Below are 21221 nucleotides of genomic sequence, written 5' to 3' on the forward strand. Positions count from 1 at the left end.
ATTTTTAGTCCATTATTTTTAAACTGAATTGACGCCGGACTTTTTTCCCGTTATATCCTGATCATGACAAGGAGCACACGGCGGGTGTGACCGGTCGACAGGGGATGATCACTCCTCCATGGCACCCTGATCACACCTGATGTTTCGGGGGTCCATGTTTGCACTGCTCTTATTTTGTATTGTTTTATGGACTTTGAGATTAAATACTGTTCGTTATCTCCATATCCTTCACCACACACTAAAGAGTTCTAATTCTATTCTGATTCTAAGGTATTTTCTGCAGTTAGAGTGATCTGCCATTAGATCTAAATTCTGAAAAAAAAATTAGAAATTTGCATTATATTGCTCAAATTGTAATTAATTGAAGTATTCTTCACTTTTAAAAAGGGCAAAATCAATTAACTGTATATTAACTGACAAAGAGCAAGAGCCATCTTATGCATAAAATGGCCCTGTACTTATATCAATTAATTAAATATCACCCTCTTTCCCATTTTATATATCAAAATAAAGTAGACACTTGGTGCTTTCATTTTCTATAATAAAATTTCGTTTTGAGAATCCATACATTGAAAAACAGGCTTTGAGAAATTGCAATGTTCTTGAAAGCAGAATACATGCGTATTTGACTTCCTTTAGCAAATAATTAGAATATGAGCACAGCCAACGATCCAAGAAATAAAACATATTTAAGAGCCCCCAATATGTATTTGCATATTTTGGATCAGAGGTTGTGCTCTATATGATATATTGAAGAAATTGTTTCAACTTTATGTCATTTTCAAAGGAATTTACAGGATATGAGGAAAATGACGCATTTTATGACGTCATAATGCATTAACTAAATGTGAAATTACGTAACAATCAGTAGATATGTGGTCACCAGCTCTCCAAGTGATAAATACTGCATTTGCAACCTAAACTGAGCGGTTTTGAATTTTTAGAAATTCTCAGGGCTAAATAAAGCCCAAAGTGGCTCTTGCTCTTACTTGTATTTTCTTTATTGAAGTAATAACAGTGATTTCTATTCACTGATATTGTGTTTCTTTGAAAATATTTTTCCAGGGGGTAAATGCCACGCACCGTACTTTGAAAATTAAATAAATAAGCACAATGTTAACTCCTTTTTGCAATATATTTTCCTCCAAAAAAAATTTGCACGTGTGTAGAGAGGGTCCTTAATGGCAATGTACCAAGTAGCCAGTTTGTAAACCTGTTGTTTTTCATTTTATTGATCAAATAATAAATTGTTACAGTGTTATGTTTAATGTATCATTTTGGTCATCTAGGTATTAATTTACAATGAAGTGAATGCATAGTGGTTTATAGACCTTTTGTAATATACAATTCTGAACATTGAATAGTGAAAATGGAATTTGGTAATAAAACAACTTTTTCATGCCTGAACAGTTCATAAGGTACAGATTTTTTTATTTGCCGAACCAAGATCTTTTACTATTTTCAAATGAGTTTTCAAAAATTCAACAATTCGCACTATTAATCACCTTCACATTGAAATAGGCTATTTAAAGCAAATTGCAACAAACAATTTCATGCCGAGAAGAATTGGTTATATTTGATTCCGAAATTGTGCTAGTACTCTGGTTCTCATCAGCACGAAAATATTTCACTGGTGTTTGACCTTTTTTTAATCTTCTGGTGTATAATAGCACCAAAATAGAGTAAATATTTTTCGATTTTGTCATATCCATTTAAACGGGCAAACAGTAATGATCCTTTTCCTTTTTTATTACACAAATTAATATCTGCACCATATCCTATTAATAGAAGAACTATATTTGTATATCCTTTTATAGTTGCCCACAACAAAGGTGTCATGCCGTCCTTTGGATTATTTTGATCCAATAGAGCCCCTTGTGAAAGCAACAGAGAAGCTATCTTAAAATATCCATTTTTACTTGCAACAATCAAAGGCGTATTCCCATTATCATCTCTTTTGTTTAGATTACAAAAGCAGTCTTCAAATATTTTCATTTCATTTGTGTTTTCTTTTCCATTCAAAATTTTTGATAACTCCCTCTCTAAAATAATTGTAAAATCTCTTTTTATCTTCATTCTTTCATCATTGTGAGCTATTGTATATTCAAGATCCCCTATTTCAAACTGATACTCCATTAACATCAGAACTAGTTTTTCTTGACTCGATATGCACAACATCCTTAAGGGGCTACGTTCATGGTAATCTTTAAATGTATAAGCACCTTGTTGAAGTAGAAATTCTACTACCTGATACCACCCTTTTCTACAGGCTGTCCAGAAAGGCGATTCATCATTATGATTGCACAAACTAACATTTACGTGGTGTTCAAAAAGTAGTGTAACAATTTCTAAATGTCCACAATCACAGGCAGCCCAGAATGGTGACGGACATATCTCTGTAGAATTAACTCTTGCTCCATACGAAAGGAGAAGAACTGTTATATTTTTAAAACCATTACTACAAGCCCAAAATAAAGGAGTGGTGCCTGCGAAATCATGAAGGTTTACGTCTGCGTTTTTCTCCAGTAACAAGCTTGCAACTTTCATATCGCCATTCACACAAGCCCACCACAGGGCTGTTCGTCCACACCCATCTCTTTGATCGATTTCTGCTCTATTTTCTAATAGCAGTTTGATCATTTTAACCTGATAATACTTACAACATATAATAAGCGCAGTGTCACCGTTCTTATTTGAAACGTTCACATCAACTTCAAACTGAGATACATGTAAAATTCTAAGGACCTCTTCATAACCTTCACGGAGAGCAATAAATATTGGCCGGGTAAATTTACAATTTGTTCCACTGTCAATTTCTTCAACTAGTTTGTTTTGGAATGCAACTGGAACAACCTCAGAACAATGTTTTATTTTTTCACTAAAAAGCTTCGACAAAGAATCAGTAGTTACTAACTTTGAATCATAGCCCATTAACATAAGGGTTATGTCATCATGTTTTTTTAAACGAGACCACATTAAAGCTGTCATACCATCATTTGGATTTTCATAGTTAGGATTTGCCCCTTGTGAAAGCAAAAGAAAAACGATGTTAGAAAACCCGTTTCTACTAGCTACTAGTAAAGGTGTATTTCCATAAATATCCTTCTTATCTAAATTGCCAAAACAATCCTCAAATATTTGCAGTTGTAATTTGGTTGATAAAAATTGACGTTCAACTCCATTTAAAAAGAAATCCATTAAAGACGAAAAGTTAATTTTCCTTTTTATCTTTTCAGTAGTTCGAGCTAGCGCATATTCAAAATCGCCAATTCCAAAACCAAATCTCAGCAAGATTTCAATCACATTTCTTTTTCGTAATATACATGCCATTCTTAAAGGACTTCGTTCATGTATTTCTTTATCAGAATATGCACTATTCTCAAGTAAAAAGGACACTACCATACTATGTCCATTTTTGCAGGCTATCCAGAGAGGCGATTCATTTCTGTTATTGCAAAGTGTTGGATCGATTCCTTTTTTAAAAAGCAAGGAAACAACTTCTATTTTACCTGAACTACAGGCGGCCCAAAACGGGGTAATAGATTCCTTTGTCGCAATAATCTTTGCTCCAAATGACAAAAGTTCCTTCACAGTATTAATATACCCGTTGCTGCAAGCCCAAAACAAAGGAGAACAACCTGCTACATCCTGTTTGTTGACGTCGGCATTTCTCTTAAGGAGAATTCTTGTAGATTCTAAATTACCATTAACACAAGACCACCATAGAGCTGTTCTCCCACTTTTATCTTCCTGATTTAACTTTGCTCCCTTTTCAAGAAGCAAGGGAATCGATTTACTACATCCATATTTCCCACTAATTATAAGAGCTGTCTCACCTTCTCTATTTTTTAAATTTGTGTCTGCACCATAAGACAGCAAACATTTAACTATCTTTTCATCAGAACTCACTCTGCAGGATTCATGCAAAGGTGTGTTTTCATAGGAATCAACAATATTTACAACAGATTTTTTTTCAAGGAGTATTTCAATGATTTCAATATCTTGTTTATAAACAGCCTTGTGCAAATACGGTGTACTACAATATGTAGATAGAGCACCCCTGGAAAGAAGTTTTAATACAATATCTTTAAATCCATAATGAATAGCGAAATACAAAAGCGGCATACAATTCAAATGGGCTGTATGAGAAGCACCACTACGGAGTAACAAAGATATGATTTCTTCATTTCCTTCACAGCATGCTATCAATAGTGGAGTATTGCCGGAATTATTTGAAATATCCATATCTGCTTTGGATTCGATCAATATTTTCGCAATTGATTCCTGATTTGCTTTAGAGGCCGCATGTAATGGAGTGTCTCCACGAATATCGGCATCGTTCACTGAAATACCACTTGAAAGCAACACATGCACTACTTCTTTGGATCCAGAATAAATGGCTGCCATCAAGGGTCCTGGTTTTTTTCCTTTATATTTATTAATACTTGCCCCTTTTGATATCAGCAATGCTACAACTTCTGAGAAACCTCTTCTACTAGCAAATAATAATGGAGAATCCGTATTAGAAACACTTGCTTCCACGTCTGCATTCGCTTTTAAAAGTAGGTTTGTAATATCATAAAATCCAAACATACAAGAGACCTGAAGTGGAGTTACATAACAAGAACGTGTAATCAGCTCAAAATTTGGCAATGGATGTGTTACATTTACACAGATATGAGGACTTTTTGACAGAAAATAATTCATAACATCTTCACTTCCAGACACACAAGGGACGTATATATCAGAGATAAAGTTGACTGGACAATTTTCTGAGTGTTCGAATGTAGGCTTAGCAGAATAATTTTCACATAGCAGACATGAACTTTGCACTTTACATAGACTATCAATTTTTTTCACTAACTTCGTGTTGCTACTCATTAGAGACAAGACATAACAAACATCTCTGTTTAATAGGAGCCCTTTAAGTGCTGCATATTCTGAATATTGATATTTCAGACCAAGATCAAATAATTTTGCCCATCCAAAGCCCAAGGTCCAAAGCAATAGAGGACATTTCAATAAAAATATATGTCTCAACTCTGAAAGATTTCCCCAGTAAACAGAAGAAAAAATGCAATCTGTTTTGGCAGACAAAAATAGCATTGGACTTTCTTTAATGATGGTTTTACCGAGTTTTTCCTCCAAACAATCGTTAGGAAAATAAGGTAGATGAAATATATCTTCCCAATTCATAGGCTCTGTAATTTCTTTGTAAATCCTTCTGATTAATAGATCCACATCAGAACCTTCAATTATGATAAAATATTCATCTCTATGGTCGTCTGAATTTAAAGTTTTGTAAGGTCTTACACGATCACGGATGATAGAAACTGGACCGTACTTTGCCATCAGCCAGAAATTTTTTTGCGTGATGCAAAGATGGTATGCTATTATATCTGTGTGTGTGGCATGAAGGAATTCATATGATTCTGAAATTCGTCTAACATATACATCTGTGAGTTCCTCCAAAGCATTTCGTATTATAACCCTGGAACATTGAAATAAAATCCCAAAACTTTTAAACACATCCTGAATTCCAGAAATATTTTCATTTTCCTCTGTTACAAACTTATTTCCAAAGAGTAAAAGGCATACAAGTGTACAGTATTTAAAGTTGTTGTGTACAAATAAATTCTCCAGTTCTTTAATGTATTCTGAGAAAGGATTGAGAAAAAACGCTTCAGGAGCTGAGTGTAAAGAATCGTTTTTTGAAAAAATTTTGCATAACAATGGAAAATTGTCGTGACGCATGAAATCAACTTCCGTAATATTTAAATGTAAGTTGGTGTATTTCTGTAAAATTTCCTTTCTTTCTAAATATGAAATTTTATTTGTGGCAAAGTCTATGTTGAGAATGTTTAAGCATAGAATTTTTATCCTTTTAAAACGCCTGCTGTTGCTTATAATTGATCTGCAAGTAACTAAAATTTTACAACTTTTTGAATCTTTGTCGATCTTGATTTGGTCTTTCCTTATATCTTCAGTAAGATTCCTCTTTATGTTTTCCGCATTTCCCTCTATTGACATCACATGGTTTCGTTTTGCCCATTCAATAAAACTCTTTCTTTCCCAGCTGTTAGAAAGATGTTCATCTAAGGTTTTGTCACCAACAACATCATCAACAACGAAGATCTGTTTTTTGTTTTTATTGTGATAACGCTGAATGTCCTCGGGTCTGTTAACTGGTATAATTTTGTATCCCTCCTCTTTTAATTTAAGTGCTACATAACGAGTTGTTGCCGTTTTCCCCGAACCAGAATTACCGACAACAGTAACAATGTTGTTCAATGAAATAGCATTATAAAGATTTTCTGCAAATTTAGTAACATGAAATGTCTCATTTTCAGACTTCCAGCACTTAATTTGTTCATCAATGTCCCCTGAAAAAAAAAGATGTATTTGTTTATCTTTTTATGTAGAATGTCCTGTTATGGCAGCATAACTTGGATATAACTGTATTTTAAAATGTAAAGGATATAACTGTATTTTAAAATGTAAAGGAAACGATTTGTTGGAACATACAGGGAACATAAATCAATTTGAACCAAATGAGTTTGACACAAAACCCCGATAAAACGTTTATTCGAAGGTTTAGTGTTCATACTACATCCAATACTTACAAAGAAAAGTGTCTGATATTGAATCTGAAAAGTAGTTGTTTGGTCTGCTTTGAAGCTGAATAAGCATATCGTTATTTCTAATGTCTTCTTCGAGTGCTCCAATTCTCTTTTTGATCGCATTCTGACAGAATTTGATGTTATCCACCTCGGTCTCTATTTTTTCTATTTGACAAACTTGTTTCTTGAAATGGGTTAAAATATCTTTCTGAGATCCATCTATAGATGAAATCAGCAAACTTGTAATTTCTAAGTCAAATGCTCCCTTTCCTAGTCGACTGACAGCCTTTAAAAAATCATAAGTTCCATAACGTGTTTTGCTTATATAATAAAAAAATCATGTTTATTAGATCATTTAAATGAAAATAATTTTACTGTTCTTATACTTAACAAATCGTTTTATCTTTCTTTTTCATTATTCATGCATAACATATAAGAAGTGTTTGCATATATCAGGGAATTTTAAACATTATTGAATATATATACATTCTTTATTTCACTCCAAATGGATTTGAATTCTTGCTCATCTAATTCACCATCATTCTTATGCATGAGTTGATTCCGTATTAAACGTATCCTGACTAAGTCTGCCCCTTCACTAGTGTCTGTCGCAAAAGGAGCATTATTCCATCCTGTTGAAGGAGGAGAAATTTTTGTGAAGTTACGGAGGAGAGTTGTTAATAATGTTATGTCAAATTCTTCAGGGTTGACCAGTTTTCCTGAGAACAAGAAACAAATGTTGATGTAATCATTTGTTTATCTAGATATTAAACCAAATTATTTATGTAAAAGTGTTGAACATTGCATGCACAATGTCTTAATAGTTGTCAGGGTTTTATAAATAGTGCACTAGACAGAGGCGAGCATAACACTCTTATCAAATTCTTCTGTTCTAGAGCGGATTATATTGAAATTCTCAGGGATGATATAGTGAAAAAAAATACCCTAGAACTTTTTTTTTCATTTTTCTCTCAATTCACTTCCATCCGATTTGTTCGATTTTTTTTTTCAAAAATATTTTGCCGTACTCATATATCAGAAAATTAGAGTTTAAGACACCAAACTATTGTATACTGGGGAATTTTCATTCCCGTTTTATTTTCGCCCCTTTCGTCCTAACGTCATTTCGGGTGAATTTTAAACAGGGCGAATTCAAAGAATACGCGATTAAATCAATTAAACAAAACTATGTCTGGGCGAATTTAAAACGGGGCAAAATGTCTGCAAGTGTGAAAGGGCGAAAATAACACGGGACGAAAATAGCCCTGTATACAGTTATATGAGTATCAGATCTTGCGGAGTAGTAAAACCTATTTCGGTTTTTGTTTCTTCCAGTCTTTATAGAAAGTGATAAAAACATCGAGAATTTTAAATGCTCTTTTATTTTTTTTTTCTTTTTGCATCTCATTTGAAGTTTTGAAATATGTCAGTAACACCTGAAACAAAACGACAACTTTCGGTTATAAGAGATACATGTAACATACATAATTTACTTTTTTATCAATATCTTGTATATATCTTCTATATCTAAGTAGAGTTTTAAAAGGAAATATTTTTGGATATGTTATTTAGAGAGCAAAAGTCTAAAGTTACGTCAACATCTTTGTAAAATTCCCTACCGGTTGCGTGTTTTCATGTCCTCCAAATAGGAAGTTATCTGAGTAAGACCTAGCTAAGGTATTTAGACTACAAACTGTGAATAATATATCTTAATGAATAAGTGAAAATATTAGAGATAAATGCGTCAGTTGTTTTGCTCTTTTAAATCAAATCTTATATCAATTTATTGTATCTCTTTCGTTGTTTTTAAGAATTTTAGATTTCATCGCAAACAAAACGTCAACTTCCTGGTTAAGACATAAACCACGTTATTTCGATGTTTAATTTTCTCATTAATATCGCTCATAGACAAACTATTTGAATTGTTTTATATGTTAGTAATACTACAAATGATTAGATTTTTATATACCATGGTTGTAATCTAGACCACTAATAACAAAAAAAAAGAACCTAATAAAACACGACTTGACTTTAACACTGGGGAAGTTTGGTTGAAATTGGCCCAGCAATTCTTGAAAAGAAGTCGAAAACGTGAAAAGTTTACAGACAGACGGACAGACAGCTAGGCAGACAGACAGACAGACGGACGCCGGACAAAATGTGATCAGAAAAGCTCAATTGAGCCTTCAGCTCAGGCGATTTAAAATTTAATTAAGCAACCATGATAAATAAAAATTCAGATTCACCCCTGTATATCCCTAGGCCTAATTGTACAGCTATATATATAGATACATGAAATTAGTTACCTTAGGGCGGGTCAAAGGTTTTTGTGTCGTATTGATTCTCATTGGGACGTTGTTTATGAAATAGGTTTTCATTGGGTTTTATCTTCTTTTGACAGCAGGGGATGCTCATTCCTCCATGGCACCTTATCCCACTTCTGATCTTACGGAGGTCCGTGTTTGCTTTCCTCTTATTTTGTACTGTTTAATGGATTTTGAGATTGAATCCTGTTCGTTATCTCCATATACTTATGGTCATTGGTTTACCGTCAAACTTTTCTTCTTTGTCTTCATGAAAATTGACTAAGACTGTGATTTTACAGACTCTTATAACTTACTTTTGGAGACCAGCGATTTCCATTTACTGGTTCAGTACTAAATTTCATTATTAATAATTGTCAAGTAATGTGACCAGTTTACAGATCTGCATTCATAAAAGATCCAAATTTGACTTCATATTAAAGGTACTTGGACTCAAATTTGACGTTAATATTTTCTCTAAGATATTCGATTTATATATTTTATTAGCATTTCACACAAAATTTAATTAAAAATCTTATTTCATTTAAAAATTATTAAAACTTCAAATTTTTGGGTTGGTTTGATTGACACATCCTTGCACTTTCACAAATTTTAATTTTATTCTTAATGCTTAAGAAAAGTTGCAATCTTAATATATAAGTCGTCATATTATAGAGAAAATATTAACTTCAAATTTGTGTAGACTATCTGAGGATGAGTCAATATGAGTTTCATCTTTCCTGTCGCAATGATTCTTGAGAAGTTTTTAAAAGAATTTCCTACGACGTTGCGCACGGTGTTGGTACACATTGACGTTACGTCAAAATAACGTTAAAAAGTCATAACGTTGTTATAACGTTTTGAACCTTATACCTGTATATTTTAGATCTTTGAATGAATTTTATTTTTCAAAAGTATAAAAAAATAAAATAAAATAAAAATGTTCAATGTTTGAAATATGTTGATGTTTATTAATACATCTTTATAATAAAAATTTAATTACTGAAATGCCAAAAGCACTCAGTGAATATTCCTTTTCTATTTTTCTCACTTGTCTGTCTTATAAGGAGAAAATATATAAGTAGTTTTCCCTTCCCACTTCCTTCAATATTGTTTCAGTTAGTTCGTTACAAGTCTTTTATTTCTATATAGCGTTTGCATGCGCTTTGGGTGTATATAGAAAAGAAAATGAGTTAAAATTTTTATTCTTTCTACTTTTCAATGGAACTGCGGGTGTCATTTTGACTTTGAAAAAAAATAAGCATCAATTTAGTATATTGAAGATGCTTCAATATAAATATCACTTATCAGGGGGTAAAAGATGTATTCCCAAGGCATTCCTATGTAAAACTTTGAACGACATTGTAGCCCAATCCTACCTTCGGGGGTCATCATTTGAACAAACTTCAATGTACACTACTCAAGGATGATTCAACAATAGCTTCATCCTCCCCGTTCCTATAGATCTTGAGGAGAAGATTTTAAAGATTTTTCTAAATATCGGTATTCCTATGTAAAACTTTGATCGACCATTGTGGCCTCACCCTTGCCCCAGGGTCAGGATTTGGATAAACTTGAAGGTACTATACCTGAGGATAATTCCACATGAGTTTCATCTTTCCTGTCCCTATAGATCTTGAAAAGAAGATTTTTCCTGATATATATTCCTATGTAGAAATGTGATTACCCATCATAGCCCCAACCCACCCCCGGGGTCATGATTTAAACAAACATTGATATACAGTACCTGTGGATAATTCAAGATGAGTTTCATCTTTCCTTTCCCTATGGATCTTAAGAAGATATTGAAAAAACAATTCCTGTATATTCCTATGGAAGACTTTGATCGGCCATGGCGGCTCCATTCTTGCCCTAGGCGTCATGATTTGATAAAAAAATTACATCTACATTACCTGAGGATGATTCCAAGTGAGTTTCATCTTTCCTGGCCCAGTGGTTCTTGAGAAAAAATCTTTTCAAAAATGCCATAAAATTTTCACTAACTCATAATTATTTCCTCACTTTGAAGAGGACTTGGCCTTTCATTTGAACAAACTTGAATCCCCTTTACCCAGGAATACTTAAAACCAGTCTGGTTGAAATTGGTCGTGTTATTCATAAGAAGAAGATAAAAATGTAAACAGTTTACAACAACGCCAACACCGCCGACGCCAACAAACTCAACGACAGACAACGGACAAAATTTACTCAGAAACGCTCACTTGAGCCTTAGGCGTAGATGAGCTAATAATATTTTCTGAAGAAAAAAAAATTCAAAGAATTAAAATTCATATCTTCAAAAATTTATTTATGGTCAATATATTTGATTGTATAATACTGTTTAAAAATTGATAAAAACTACCATATTTTTATGATTTCATATTTTGGCATAATTTTACAAATAACAATAATTCTTCACACTTGGGTGCTCTGCATGCCTAAAAATTAAAATTTCTTTTATCATAAATCTATCTCAAAAACAATTTTAGCTCTTGAAAATTGATTAAAGCACATCAAAAATTATAGAAAAACTTCAATAATAATCATTATTTTAAAAAGCATTCTCTTTTTCATCATAGCGTTATTGATTTTTCTCTGAGGGTTTCAACAATTTAGAACGTTGACGTCAAAATTCCATCAAAACAGGAATTAAGAGAATGTGATGGCGGCGCTGATTGTATTTAGATAACTGTGGTTATGAGATAACTACTTAAAAATTTTCTATTTATTAGAAAAAAGGTACATTAATCATGTCGACTTATTTTATAGCCATGTGTTTTTCTTTACTGGAGGCAAGAAATCCCTGTCCTTATGTAAGCCAGAATTTCCTCTGATATTCTTTACAACATCAAAATATGTAAATATAAGAAATGAATAATGATTATTCATTGAAAACTACATAACGTTGTCTATTTCTTAAATGATGCAGTAATACGATTGACAATTTCTATCGATTTTTTTATCATTTAAATAATGAAAATAATTTGTTTGGGGTTCTAAACTGTGAAAATATTGAAGAGATTTCATCTGTTTGTGATAGGGAAACATGATTGCTTGTGATTTTACAACAGATAATTGTAATCAAGCTATTTTGTGCGCTTTCATTGCACTATTATGGCCCTATATGCTGTATACACTTAATGTTAATTTAATGGTCACCATGAGCGTCAAAGAAAGTCCACAAGTTGTACACAGGGACTAGAAGCTAATTCTAGCCATTAAATATCCAGCACTAAATTATGGATTTTGAAGCTGAGCAAGACTTATAAATGGGTTTAAATTGACTTCTTAAAAGTGAATATAATTAAGGTGCTTTGCTTCATTGTTAGATTATTTGAATTAAAATATAAAGTAAAAGGTTATTCTTCCTGGGTGAGTATTGCATATCCTAAATGAGAAAAAACTATTTTGAAAGGGTATTAAGTAAGTAATGGATATATGTCGAATACTGTTCAATATGTATGTTTGAGGCCAGTTAGGGCCGAAAACTGTCTGATAATTTTACATATAGAATAGTTTTCGACATTTTTCTAGTACGTGTTCGTGATACCCCTAACATAAAGATACTATAGTTAATACTATAGTTATATTACAGTTTCAAAGTGTCAAAGTTTTCGCCAAAGTTTTTCTAAGTGTCAAAGTTTTCGCCAAAATTTTTTCAAAGTGTCAAAGTTTTCGTCAAAGTTTTTCAAAGTGTCAAAGTTTTCGTCAAAGTTTTTCAAAGTGTCAAAGTTTTCGCCAAAATTTTTTCAAAGTGTCAAAGTTTTCGTCAAAGTTTTTCAAAGTGTCAAAGTTTTCGTCAAAGTTTTCCAAAGTGTCAAAGTTTTTCAAAGTGTCAAAGTTTTCGTCAAAGTTTTCCAAAGTGTCAAAGTTTTTCAAAGTGTCAAAGTTTTCGTCAAAGTTTTCCAAAGTGTCAAAGTTTTTCAAAGTGTCAAAGTTTTCGCCAAAGTTTTTCAAAGTGTCAAAGTTTTCGCCAAAGTTTTTCAAAGTGACAAAGTTTTCGCCAAAGTTTTTCAAAGTGTCAAAGTTTTCGCCAAAGTTTTCCAAAGTGTCAAAGTTATAACTATAGTAAATCAAAGTTTTCAAAGTGTCAAAGTTATCACTATCGTTAACTATAGTTAATTATAGTTAACTATAGTTAACTTTAGTATTTTTTTTGTTAGGGACAGGCCGTTGGATAAACTTATGCTTTATCAACGGGTAGATGCTTTATCAATAGTACTTCCGGTTTTGACACGATCCCTCTCTTCAACATTTTATTTTATTGAAACTTTTATCTGTAAAAATTGCTGCCCTTATCAAATGAATGTCAAAGGGGAATGATATCGTTAAAAGCAAGGAAAAAACTGGTATGTCAAAGAAGTGTCTTATTTTATCAAGGAACCTGAAGACAGATGTTACCCCCCCCCCCCCTTAAAATCGTTCTCGGAGAGATTAAAGCCCACCAGTTAAGTTGTTATAAGACTCCTTTGACATCTTCAACAATGCTTTCTTATATTATAATACGTATCCCTACCTAGTAATGTAGTTATAACTTACCATGGATCAGCAATGAATCTAGACAAATAGGCCCCTAACCTTCCCTAACACGTTTTGTACCGCCATCGTAAAAAGAGTTGATTTTCACGATTCCCATAGTCCTAACAATTTTAGTCAGAAGTTCGTTTAATGTCAAGCTCCAGCAATTGTCACTTAATGTTTTCAAAGACTCCGATAGCAAAAATTCTAATTTTTAACACGATCTACTTTCTTTCGAGGCATGTCAACATAACGGTACTACGTCATCAATTTATACGTCATTAATTTGAATATTGGCAATCATTCATGTCTTTTCGTGGGGGGAGTCTCGACGTTTTGTTAAAAAGAATGTTGAATGAGATAAACAGAACATCTATAATTGTGTGATTTGATATTGGCTTTATCCAACTCGTTGAAATGGTGTATATTCGCTCGGCAAGTCTCGCGATTATTATACACCATTTCAACTCGTTGGATAAAGGCAATATCAAATCGCACAATATAGATATCCTCTATATATCCATTACTTAAAACATTGAAAATACCTCATAATCTCATAATACCTAATATTCATTTTATAAGAAAAAAAAGTTTCTCCTAAAAATCAATTAATGTCATTATCTTTTTAATCTGTGCATAACATATTGAGAAAATGAGTGCTGAAAAGACAGGGAATGAATTGGATATGACAAATTGAATGAAGAATGTTTCAACGAAATGAGACCTCCAATTTAAGAAAAAAATACTTGGTATAAAAAGTCCACTTTCAAGAGTTATCTTTCCTATTTACTAAGACTCAAAACACTAAGGAACGTTTTAACATTACATCTAAAATTCAGAACAAAGCTTTAAACGTCTAGAGTATATATTCTATTCAATAGAGCAAATACATATATTAACAGCAACTCAGTCAATAGTGCAAATAAAAAACTTTTTAAATTTTAACAAAGTTGTAGATTTTAACTCGAATTTCCTCCATACAAACATGCAAGGGATTGATACAACTCACTGCTTCGCTATGTAATTACTTGTTTGGCGAAGATTTGGCTCTTTTTGTTGCTTCTTAAAAGCAACCTTTCTTGGTTTATGCATAATGAATTTGTTACTTTATTTTCACTGTTTATAACACCACATGATTCATGTAGACTATTTTTAAAGTTCTGTAAAGGTCAAGGTCATATTAAAGAGGTACCTTTACAAGAGAAAAGCAGAGAAAGAAGGATATGGGGATAACAAACAGTATTCAATCTCAATGTCCATTAAATAATATACAAAATAAGAGCAGAGCAAACACGGACCTCCGAAACATCAGAGGTGGGATCAGGTGCCATGGAGAAGTGAGCATCCCCTGCCGACCGGTCACACCCGCCGTGTGCTCGTTGTCATGATCAGGAAAAAAACAGTCGAAACAATGGTGGTTCATTTTTTGTGTCATACGTCATCAAAAGACTAATAAATAAACATAAGAAAAGAGAAAGTAAAAACAGTTAGTGAACTCTTGTTTCATATATTCATTCATTCAATCGCAGTCGTTTAGCTAAGCAGGACAGGGGTCCAGTGGTGAAGAATTCTAATTTGGAACATTTTTATTTATTATGTGCGTAAACTAACATTGCTACAGATATAATTTTTGGGTTATATTATGATATTATTAGAAAGTAAAAAATGCAAATTTTCATCCTAGATTTTAGTTTATACATGTTTAATGGAAATTCTCAAATTTAAATTGTGCAGTCACCTGGAAAGAATTCTTATAAAATTATTAGAAATGGATTTAAATTTGCATATTCAAAGTGCTGTATCAAAAACACTTTACAGTGGAGGGAAGTAATTATTTTTAGGAAGGTTAAAACTCGATTTTTTTCATGGAATTACTATTTTGTAGCAACTTAATTTTTCCTTGTGTATGCTTTACCTAAATTTTTACCTATCATTAGCTGAGGGGGGGGGGGGGGGTTGACATATTTAACATTAATTTCACTCTTCTCTTTGTTTTTCCCGTCCGATCATTATCGTCCGTTAATACAGTATAAGACTGGTAATTATTATTTTCGGACGGCTACAGGTACATTTTTAGAGTGAAAAAAAAAAAAACCAAAGGCATGAAGTCATAGCAATATTTGAAAATAAATGATAGGATGTATGTTGTGTATGATGATCATTTTTGAAGCATAAAAAAAAATTCTACCTTAAGTTCATTGTAACATGCATATTTTTATGCCCCTCGTAAATGAAGTTTCTGGGGTACATAATTTTTGTTGTGCTCCATTTATCTATCTGTTTGTCCGAGAGAAAAAACTTTGCCTATAATTTTTTGATGCACTAGAGCTCTGACTTTCATATTCACATGTGTATTCCTTGTGATAACTTTTCTTTGGGTACCACCACATTTGAACTTTTGAACTTGGAATTTAACCTTCATTTACACAAAATTCCATGCGTTTACTTTGGCCATGTCTTTAGAACAGTATATAACAGAACTTTTGTACTTCATATACGTATTTTTTATGGCAAGATCTTCATTTGATACCAACAAATTTGAACTTCAGACCTTGGCCTCAGAGATGTCCGTACTTATTAAAAAAAATTATAATTGTCATAACTTTCGAAGGGTGAAGGCTAGGGCTTTCATACTTCACATATGTAATTCTTGTTAAGAGCCCCTTTATTGCTAACCAATAACTTTGACCCTTTGACCTTTGAGTTTTTTTACTTAAAAAACAAAGTATGACTAAAACTTTCAAAGGGCTAGGGATTCATACTTCACATATTTATTGCTAGTGACAAGTCCTTTCAGTGGATATCATGAACTTTGACTTCACTTTGGGGTTTGACCTTCCTTTTTAAAATGTTAAACCTTGTCCATAACTTTCGAACACTTAGGACTAGGGCTTAATTTCATACTTAACCTAAGTAATTCTTGTGACCAGATCTTTCTTAAGGTAGGATTCTTCGCTGGTTTCTGACTAAATTAAGTATTCAACGTACATTTGCTTATGTGTCTTATAGATTTATGTGTAAGGTATTTAAAAGACCGTATTTTCTTTCCTCATCACAACTCTACAACTTTGAATAGAATTTGTAAAGCGCGATTGAAAACTAGCAAGGACTATTTCTTTTTGGCGGAATGGTATCGTCTGAAAAAAACTTCTTTCCTGCATATCAAAATTATTATACAACAATGAATTTATAATTATCTATATATTTTTTTTTTATAATTTTACACAATCAAAGACATAAATAACTTTTCAAATGTAAGTTGAATAAAAAATTTCCTAATATATCAAATAAATATAATTTTTACAACAAACTAGAACTATGTTAACTTTTAAAAGATTGATTTTTAATTGATTAAAGGTCTTTGGATGAAAACAAAATTTGTTTGTGAAAAACTGATGCCCACGTATAAAAACAAGATTAACTTTTTCATAAATGCATTTTTAATGTATTCGTACCAAAAATAGGATATTCTCACAGGAAAAACAATTGTGAAATATAAAGGTAGGCCAATGATAAAGGATTTTTTTTCATAAGTACGGAAATCTCCAAGGCCAAGGTCGAAAGATTAAGGTAATTGGTATCGAAAGAAAGGTTTTGCCATAAAAAATAGATATTTGAAAAATGAAAGTCCTAGCCTAAACTCTTCAAAAGTTTAGGCAAAGGTCTAAGGTCAAGGTTAGAGGGTAAAATTTCTTGATATCAAATTAAAGGTCTTGTCAAAGGGATTAAAAATGAGAAGTATGAAAGCATTAGCCCAAACATTTTTAACATATGGTAAAAGTTTGTTTTTAAAAGTAGGTCAAACTCCAAGGTCAACCTCAAAGGGTCAAGTTCTTGCTATGCATTGAAGGGTCTTTTCACAAAAATTACATATGTGAAGTATGGCTGCACTAGCCCTTGCCGTTCAACATCTTTGGCCAAGGTTAAAGTTTTTTCATAAGTACAGAATTATCCAAAGTCAAGGTCAAAAGATCAAAGTAATTGGTATTCACCGAAAGGTATTGCCAAATGAATACATATGTGAATAATGGAAACCCTAGCCTTATCCCCTTAAAGGTTATGACCAAGGCTAAGAATTTCCGAAAGTAGGTCAAGTCCAAGGCCAAGAGTCAAAGTTTCTTTCAATCAAATAAAAGATCTTGTCCCAAGAATTTAAAATCCAAATATTTAAAGTATGATTTTACTAGCTCTAACTTTTCCAAAGTTATGGCCATGGTTTGCGTTTTAAAAGAAGCTAAAATCCAGGGTCAAAGTCGAAGGGTCAAAGTCTTTGGTATCCAGTGAAGAATATTTTCACTTGAATTACAAACGGACAGGAAGGAATAGATATTGAAAATATCAATTTATTTACTTTTGAAATTAAAAATTGAACAAATTTATTCATAATTTAAACATACCTCAAATTTGACTTGATAGGTTCATTTTATATGATGAGTTTGATTTTAAAATATGTTACAATATATTTTATGAGCATATTTTAAAAACAAATTTTATTTATTTGATGTCCATGATAGATATCAAAATAATCATCTCATTATGAACAATCTTTATTTGTTAATTGCGTTTTGATACTTTTGCTTTGTATTATTTTCATTGAAAAAAATCGGATTTCAAAACCGTAACACCGTTCTGGATGAACTTCAAAGCCATTGATAGTTTAGTGACTCAATGTACACAGTCATGATAACTATTGTCTCTTTCACTGACCGCTATCCCTTCTTTAATTTGTGGCAAAGCGACCGTGTCCACTATGGAGCGGTTTAAAATAGCATTTTCTCTCTGTATTAGATTTTTCAATCAAAACAAAATAATAGCATCCAAAAAGCTATTGATGAATTGAAATTGTGCATAATGAGACGATTAATTTGATATCCATAATTGAAGTACTGTTATTAAAATTGATTTTAATATGTTTTAAAAATATTTTGACACATATATTATCGTAAAATGATTAATATAGAAAAGGCCAATTTTTTTTCATTTTTGAATAAATAACAAATTATTTTATTTGTATCGTAAAGTTAGTGAAATAATTTAATAAATAGATTGATATTTAATAATGAATAATTGATTATTTTGGGGGGCTACTTAATTATTTATATAATATTTTTATGTATCTATTTATATCAACAGGTGTATTCTAATTCTTATTTGTTTATGATTCTTTTTATTTTGTTGGCAAAGTTATTTTTCAAAATAGATAAGTACACTAATTTTTTATATATTATTAATAGATAAATTGCTTTATTTGTTTATTTTTATTTTTTCTTACACCTGTTTAATCCATAGAATATTTGGCGCAAATTTGCATCTTTTGAAAATAAAAAACACAGCAGGGGTATGGTACAATACTATATAGATAGTAATTGAAAAATTCTAGTTTTGAAAACTAATTCAATTCAAAAAATCATTTATTTTTTAGGGGTCGATGTTTGTGGTTTGAGAAAAAATATTTTGGTTCATGGGGATTTGATTTCGTAGTTTAAGAATCGTTCAGTAGTAATATATGTGAAAAATTGAATTTCGTTGTGGACATAAATTTGTTGGGTTTTTTCATACCCAGAAATTCATAATAATAACCCCCCCCCCCCCCCACGAAAATTAGTGAAATCACACTAATTAATTTTTAATGTATTATAAATAAATATAACTATCTAACTGCATGTAATAATTTACTATAAAAATTAGATCTATTTTTTGTTATATTTTAAAAAATGTCGATACAAATTAAAAAAAACAAAATAATAATATACTCGAAAACTGGATTTATTTGTTTTATTCTAGGCAAGGTGTTTTACGATAAAATATGTGTCAAAGTATATTTGAAGCATATCAGACCAATTTTTATCATACTAGTTCCATGATGGATATCAGAATAAGCGTCTCATTGTGCACAATCTTCCGTAGAATGCAAAGTCCGTAGAAATAAGGGAATTAAATCTTTTTTGTTTTGATGTTTGCATATGACACAGTAATATTCGCTAACTCACCAGAAGAATTACACAACTTGCCTTATGCTTTACAGGTATATATATCCTCATTGAATCTAACCGTTAACACCGCAAAAACCAAAATTTTAATATTCAGGAATAGGTGATGCGTTAATTTTCATTAACGTAGAATAATGAACTTTAGGAAATTATCAATTCTTTTAATTACCTTATGGCTAGTAAAAAAGACAAAAGGTGTATGATTGTGTACCCTGAATCGCTGGTACACGATCAGTGGCTTTGAAGTTTTTTTTTCAGAACGGTGTTCGGGTTTTGAAAACCGATTTTTTTCAATTAAAAACAATTAATAATGTCAAATACGCACAAAAGGAATTAAAATTGTGCATAATGAGACAACTATTTTTATATTCATCATGGATGTAAATTATTGAAAGGCGTTTTAAAATGCTTATGAAATACTTTGTGGACAGACTGACAGACGGACAGACAAGAGAAAAACAAAATACCCTTTTATCTTCCATTACGGGGCATAAAAAATAAACTGTTTGCAATAATATCTCTAATAACCATTCGAAAAGGAATCAATTCTTATCACTTAATGCACTAGTTAGGTAAGAAACTCTTTTATTTGTTGAATCGAATAAATGTAAGAAATAGTTACACTTGTAGTAATAAAAATTAATAAAGAAATTATTTGTATACCGTTTTATATGTTTAAGATATTAATAGTTTCATTAATCAACTTTGAATATTGCTTCTACTTTAAAAATAAAACAAAATATTGAAATATTTTTATAAAAATCAATGAATTCAAAGTACTCATTATTTCGCTGTATAAAAATGTTATCACTAGACTTTCCATAATAGATATCAAATATATTTACCCTTTCCTGGAAGGAGTAAATGTAAATTTCCTTTTGTCACTCCAGGATATTTCTTGATTTCTTCTTCTTTATCCGACAAATCTTTCGTCAAAGTTGTTATTTGGTGTTTAGTAAGAAAAAACTTCCTGATTGCCTTTGGAATGACAACCACGGTAGCATTTACTGCACGTAAATAGCGTGTTTGAGCATGTGGAATCACAGCCATTTCTCCCTTTTAAAATATTAAATGAGTTATATAACTTAGATTGCATTAAAATATGAAATTGAAAGAGATTAACAATTGTTTTATCAGTAAATAAACGAAAATAATACCGTAAATCTGGAAATTTTTGCTGTAGATAAATTTTTAGCAATTTTGCGAGTTCTTTGTTTCGCAAAAATATTTTTCTTAAAAGTAAAATACCAATAAGAAAATATAAACGAAGCAGTGGTAATTTGCAAAAATTTGAAACGTACAAATAAATCAACACCATTTTGTCCTGAATTTGCAAAATAAAATCGACGTAAAAATTTTCAGATTTACGGTAAAACTATGAAATTAAATTGCAAGTTTGAATAAAAATGACATCATAAGTGATTCACTAGAACAATATTAGATTTAAGTATGTAAAAATTGTAAATGAGACAGAGATAGAGAGAGAGAGAGAGTGTGTTTAAGGAATGCATCTAGGTTTAAAGTTTATAAAATCTATAGGTACTGTGAGAACTGTTCTCACTAAATAATTCCTCGCTTAAAATAGAAAAGACCATGTTCTGCTCTGGGAGACTCGCTCGAAATTAGAAATTAGTGACAGACCAAAGAGTGAAATTGGAGGTCCGCATAGACATAATGTAAGAGTTAAATAATTTGTGACAATAATTAGTAAAGCTTTCCAATCATTATTTTCAATTCATATACATTCTGATAAATTCCTCACTTGATCAATTTTATACTTTTTCGATTCA

At 31.5% G+C, this 21221-nt stretch overlaps 1 protein-coding gene across 1 annotated transcript; it reads right to left on the reverse strand.

Moving 5' to 3' along the window:
- Positions 1 to 228: 228 nt before the first annotated feature.
- LOC134262116 (uncharacterized) lies at positions 229 to 20481 on the reverse strand. The gene is made up of 5 exons (XM_062744504.1): positions 20277 to 20481; positions 7107 to 7339; positions 6624 to 6906; positions 2509 to 6383; positions 229 to 312 (listed from the first exon to the last, which is right to left on the reverse strand). The coding sequence occupies exons 1-5, from the start codon at positions 20479 to 20481 to the stop codon at positions 229 to 231; spliced, it is 4680 nt and encodes a 1559-aa protein (XP_062600488.1).
- Positions 20482 to 21221: the final 740 nt, after the last annotated feature.

This window comes from Saccostrea cucullata, unplaced genomic scaffold (genome assembly GCF_032062105.1).
Source record: "Saccostrea cucullata isolate Sc308-1 unplaced genomic scaffold, CSIRO_AGI_Scuc_v1 ctg1111, whole genome shotgun sequence".
In the NCBI taxonomy this organism is placed as follows: domain Eukaryota; kingdom Metazoa; phylum Mollusca; class Bivalvia; order Ostreida; family Ostreidae; genus Saccostrea; species Saccostrea cuccullata.

Bases quoted from the DNA above. Each gene is read 5' to 3' on its own strand.
- LOC134262116 (XM_062744504.1), bottom strand. From the start codon at position 20,481: ATGGCTGTGATTCCACATGCTCAAACACGCTATTTACGTGCAGTAAAT. The intron at 6,384-6,623 runs GTAAGTATTGGA...TTTTTTTTTCAG, and splicing joins AATATCAGACACTTTTCTTT to GGGACATTGATGAACAAATT. The intron at 313-2,508 runs GTAAACCTTCAT...TTTTTTTTTCAG, and splicing joins TACTGGAGAAAAACGCAGAC to AATTTAGATCTAATGGCAGA.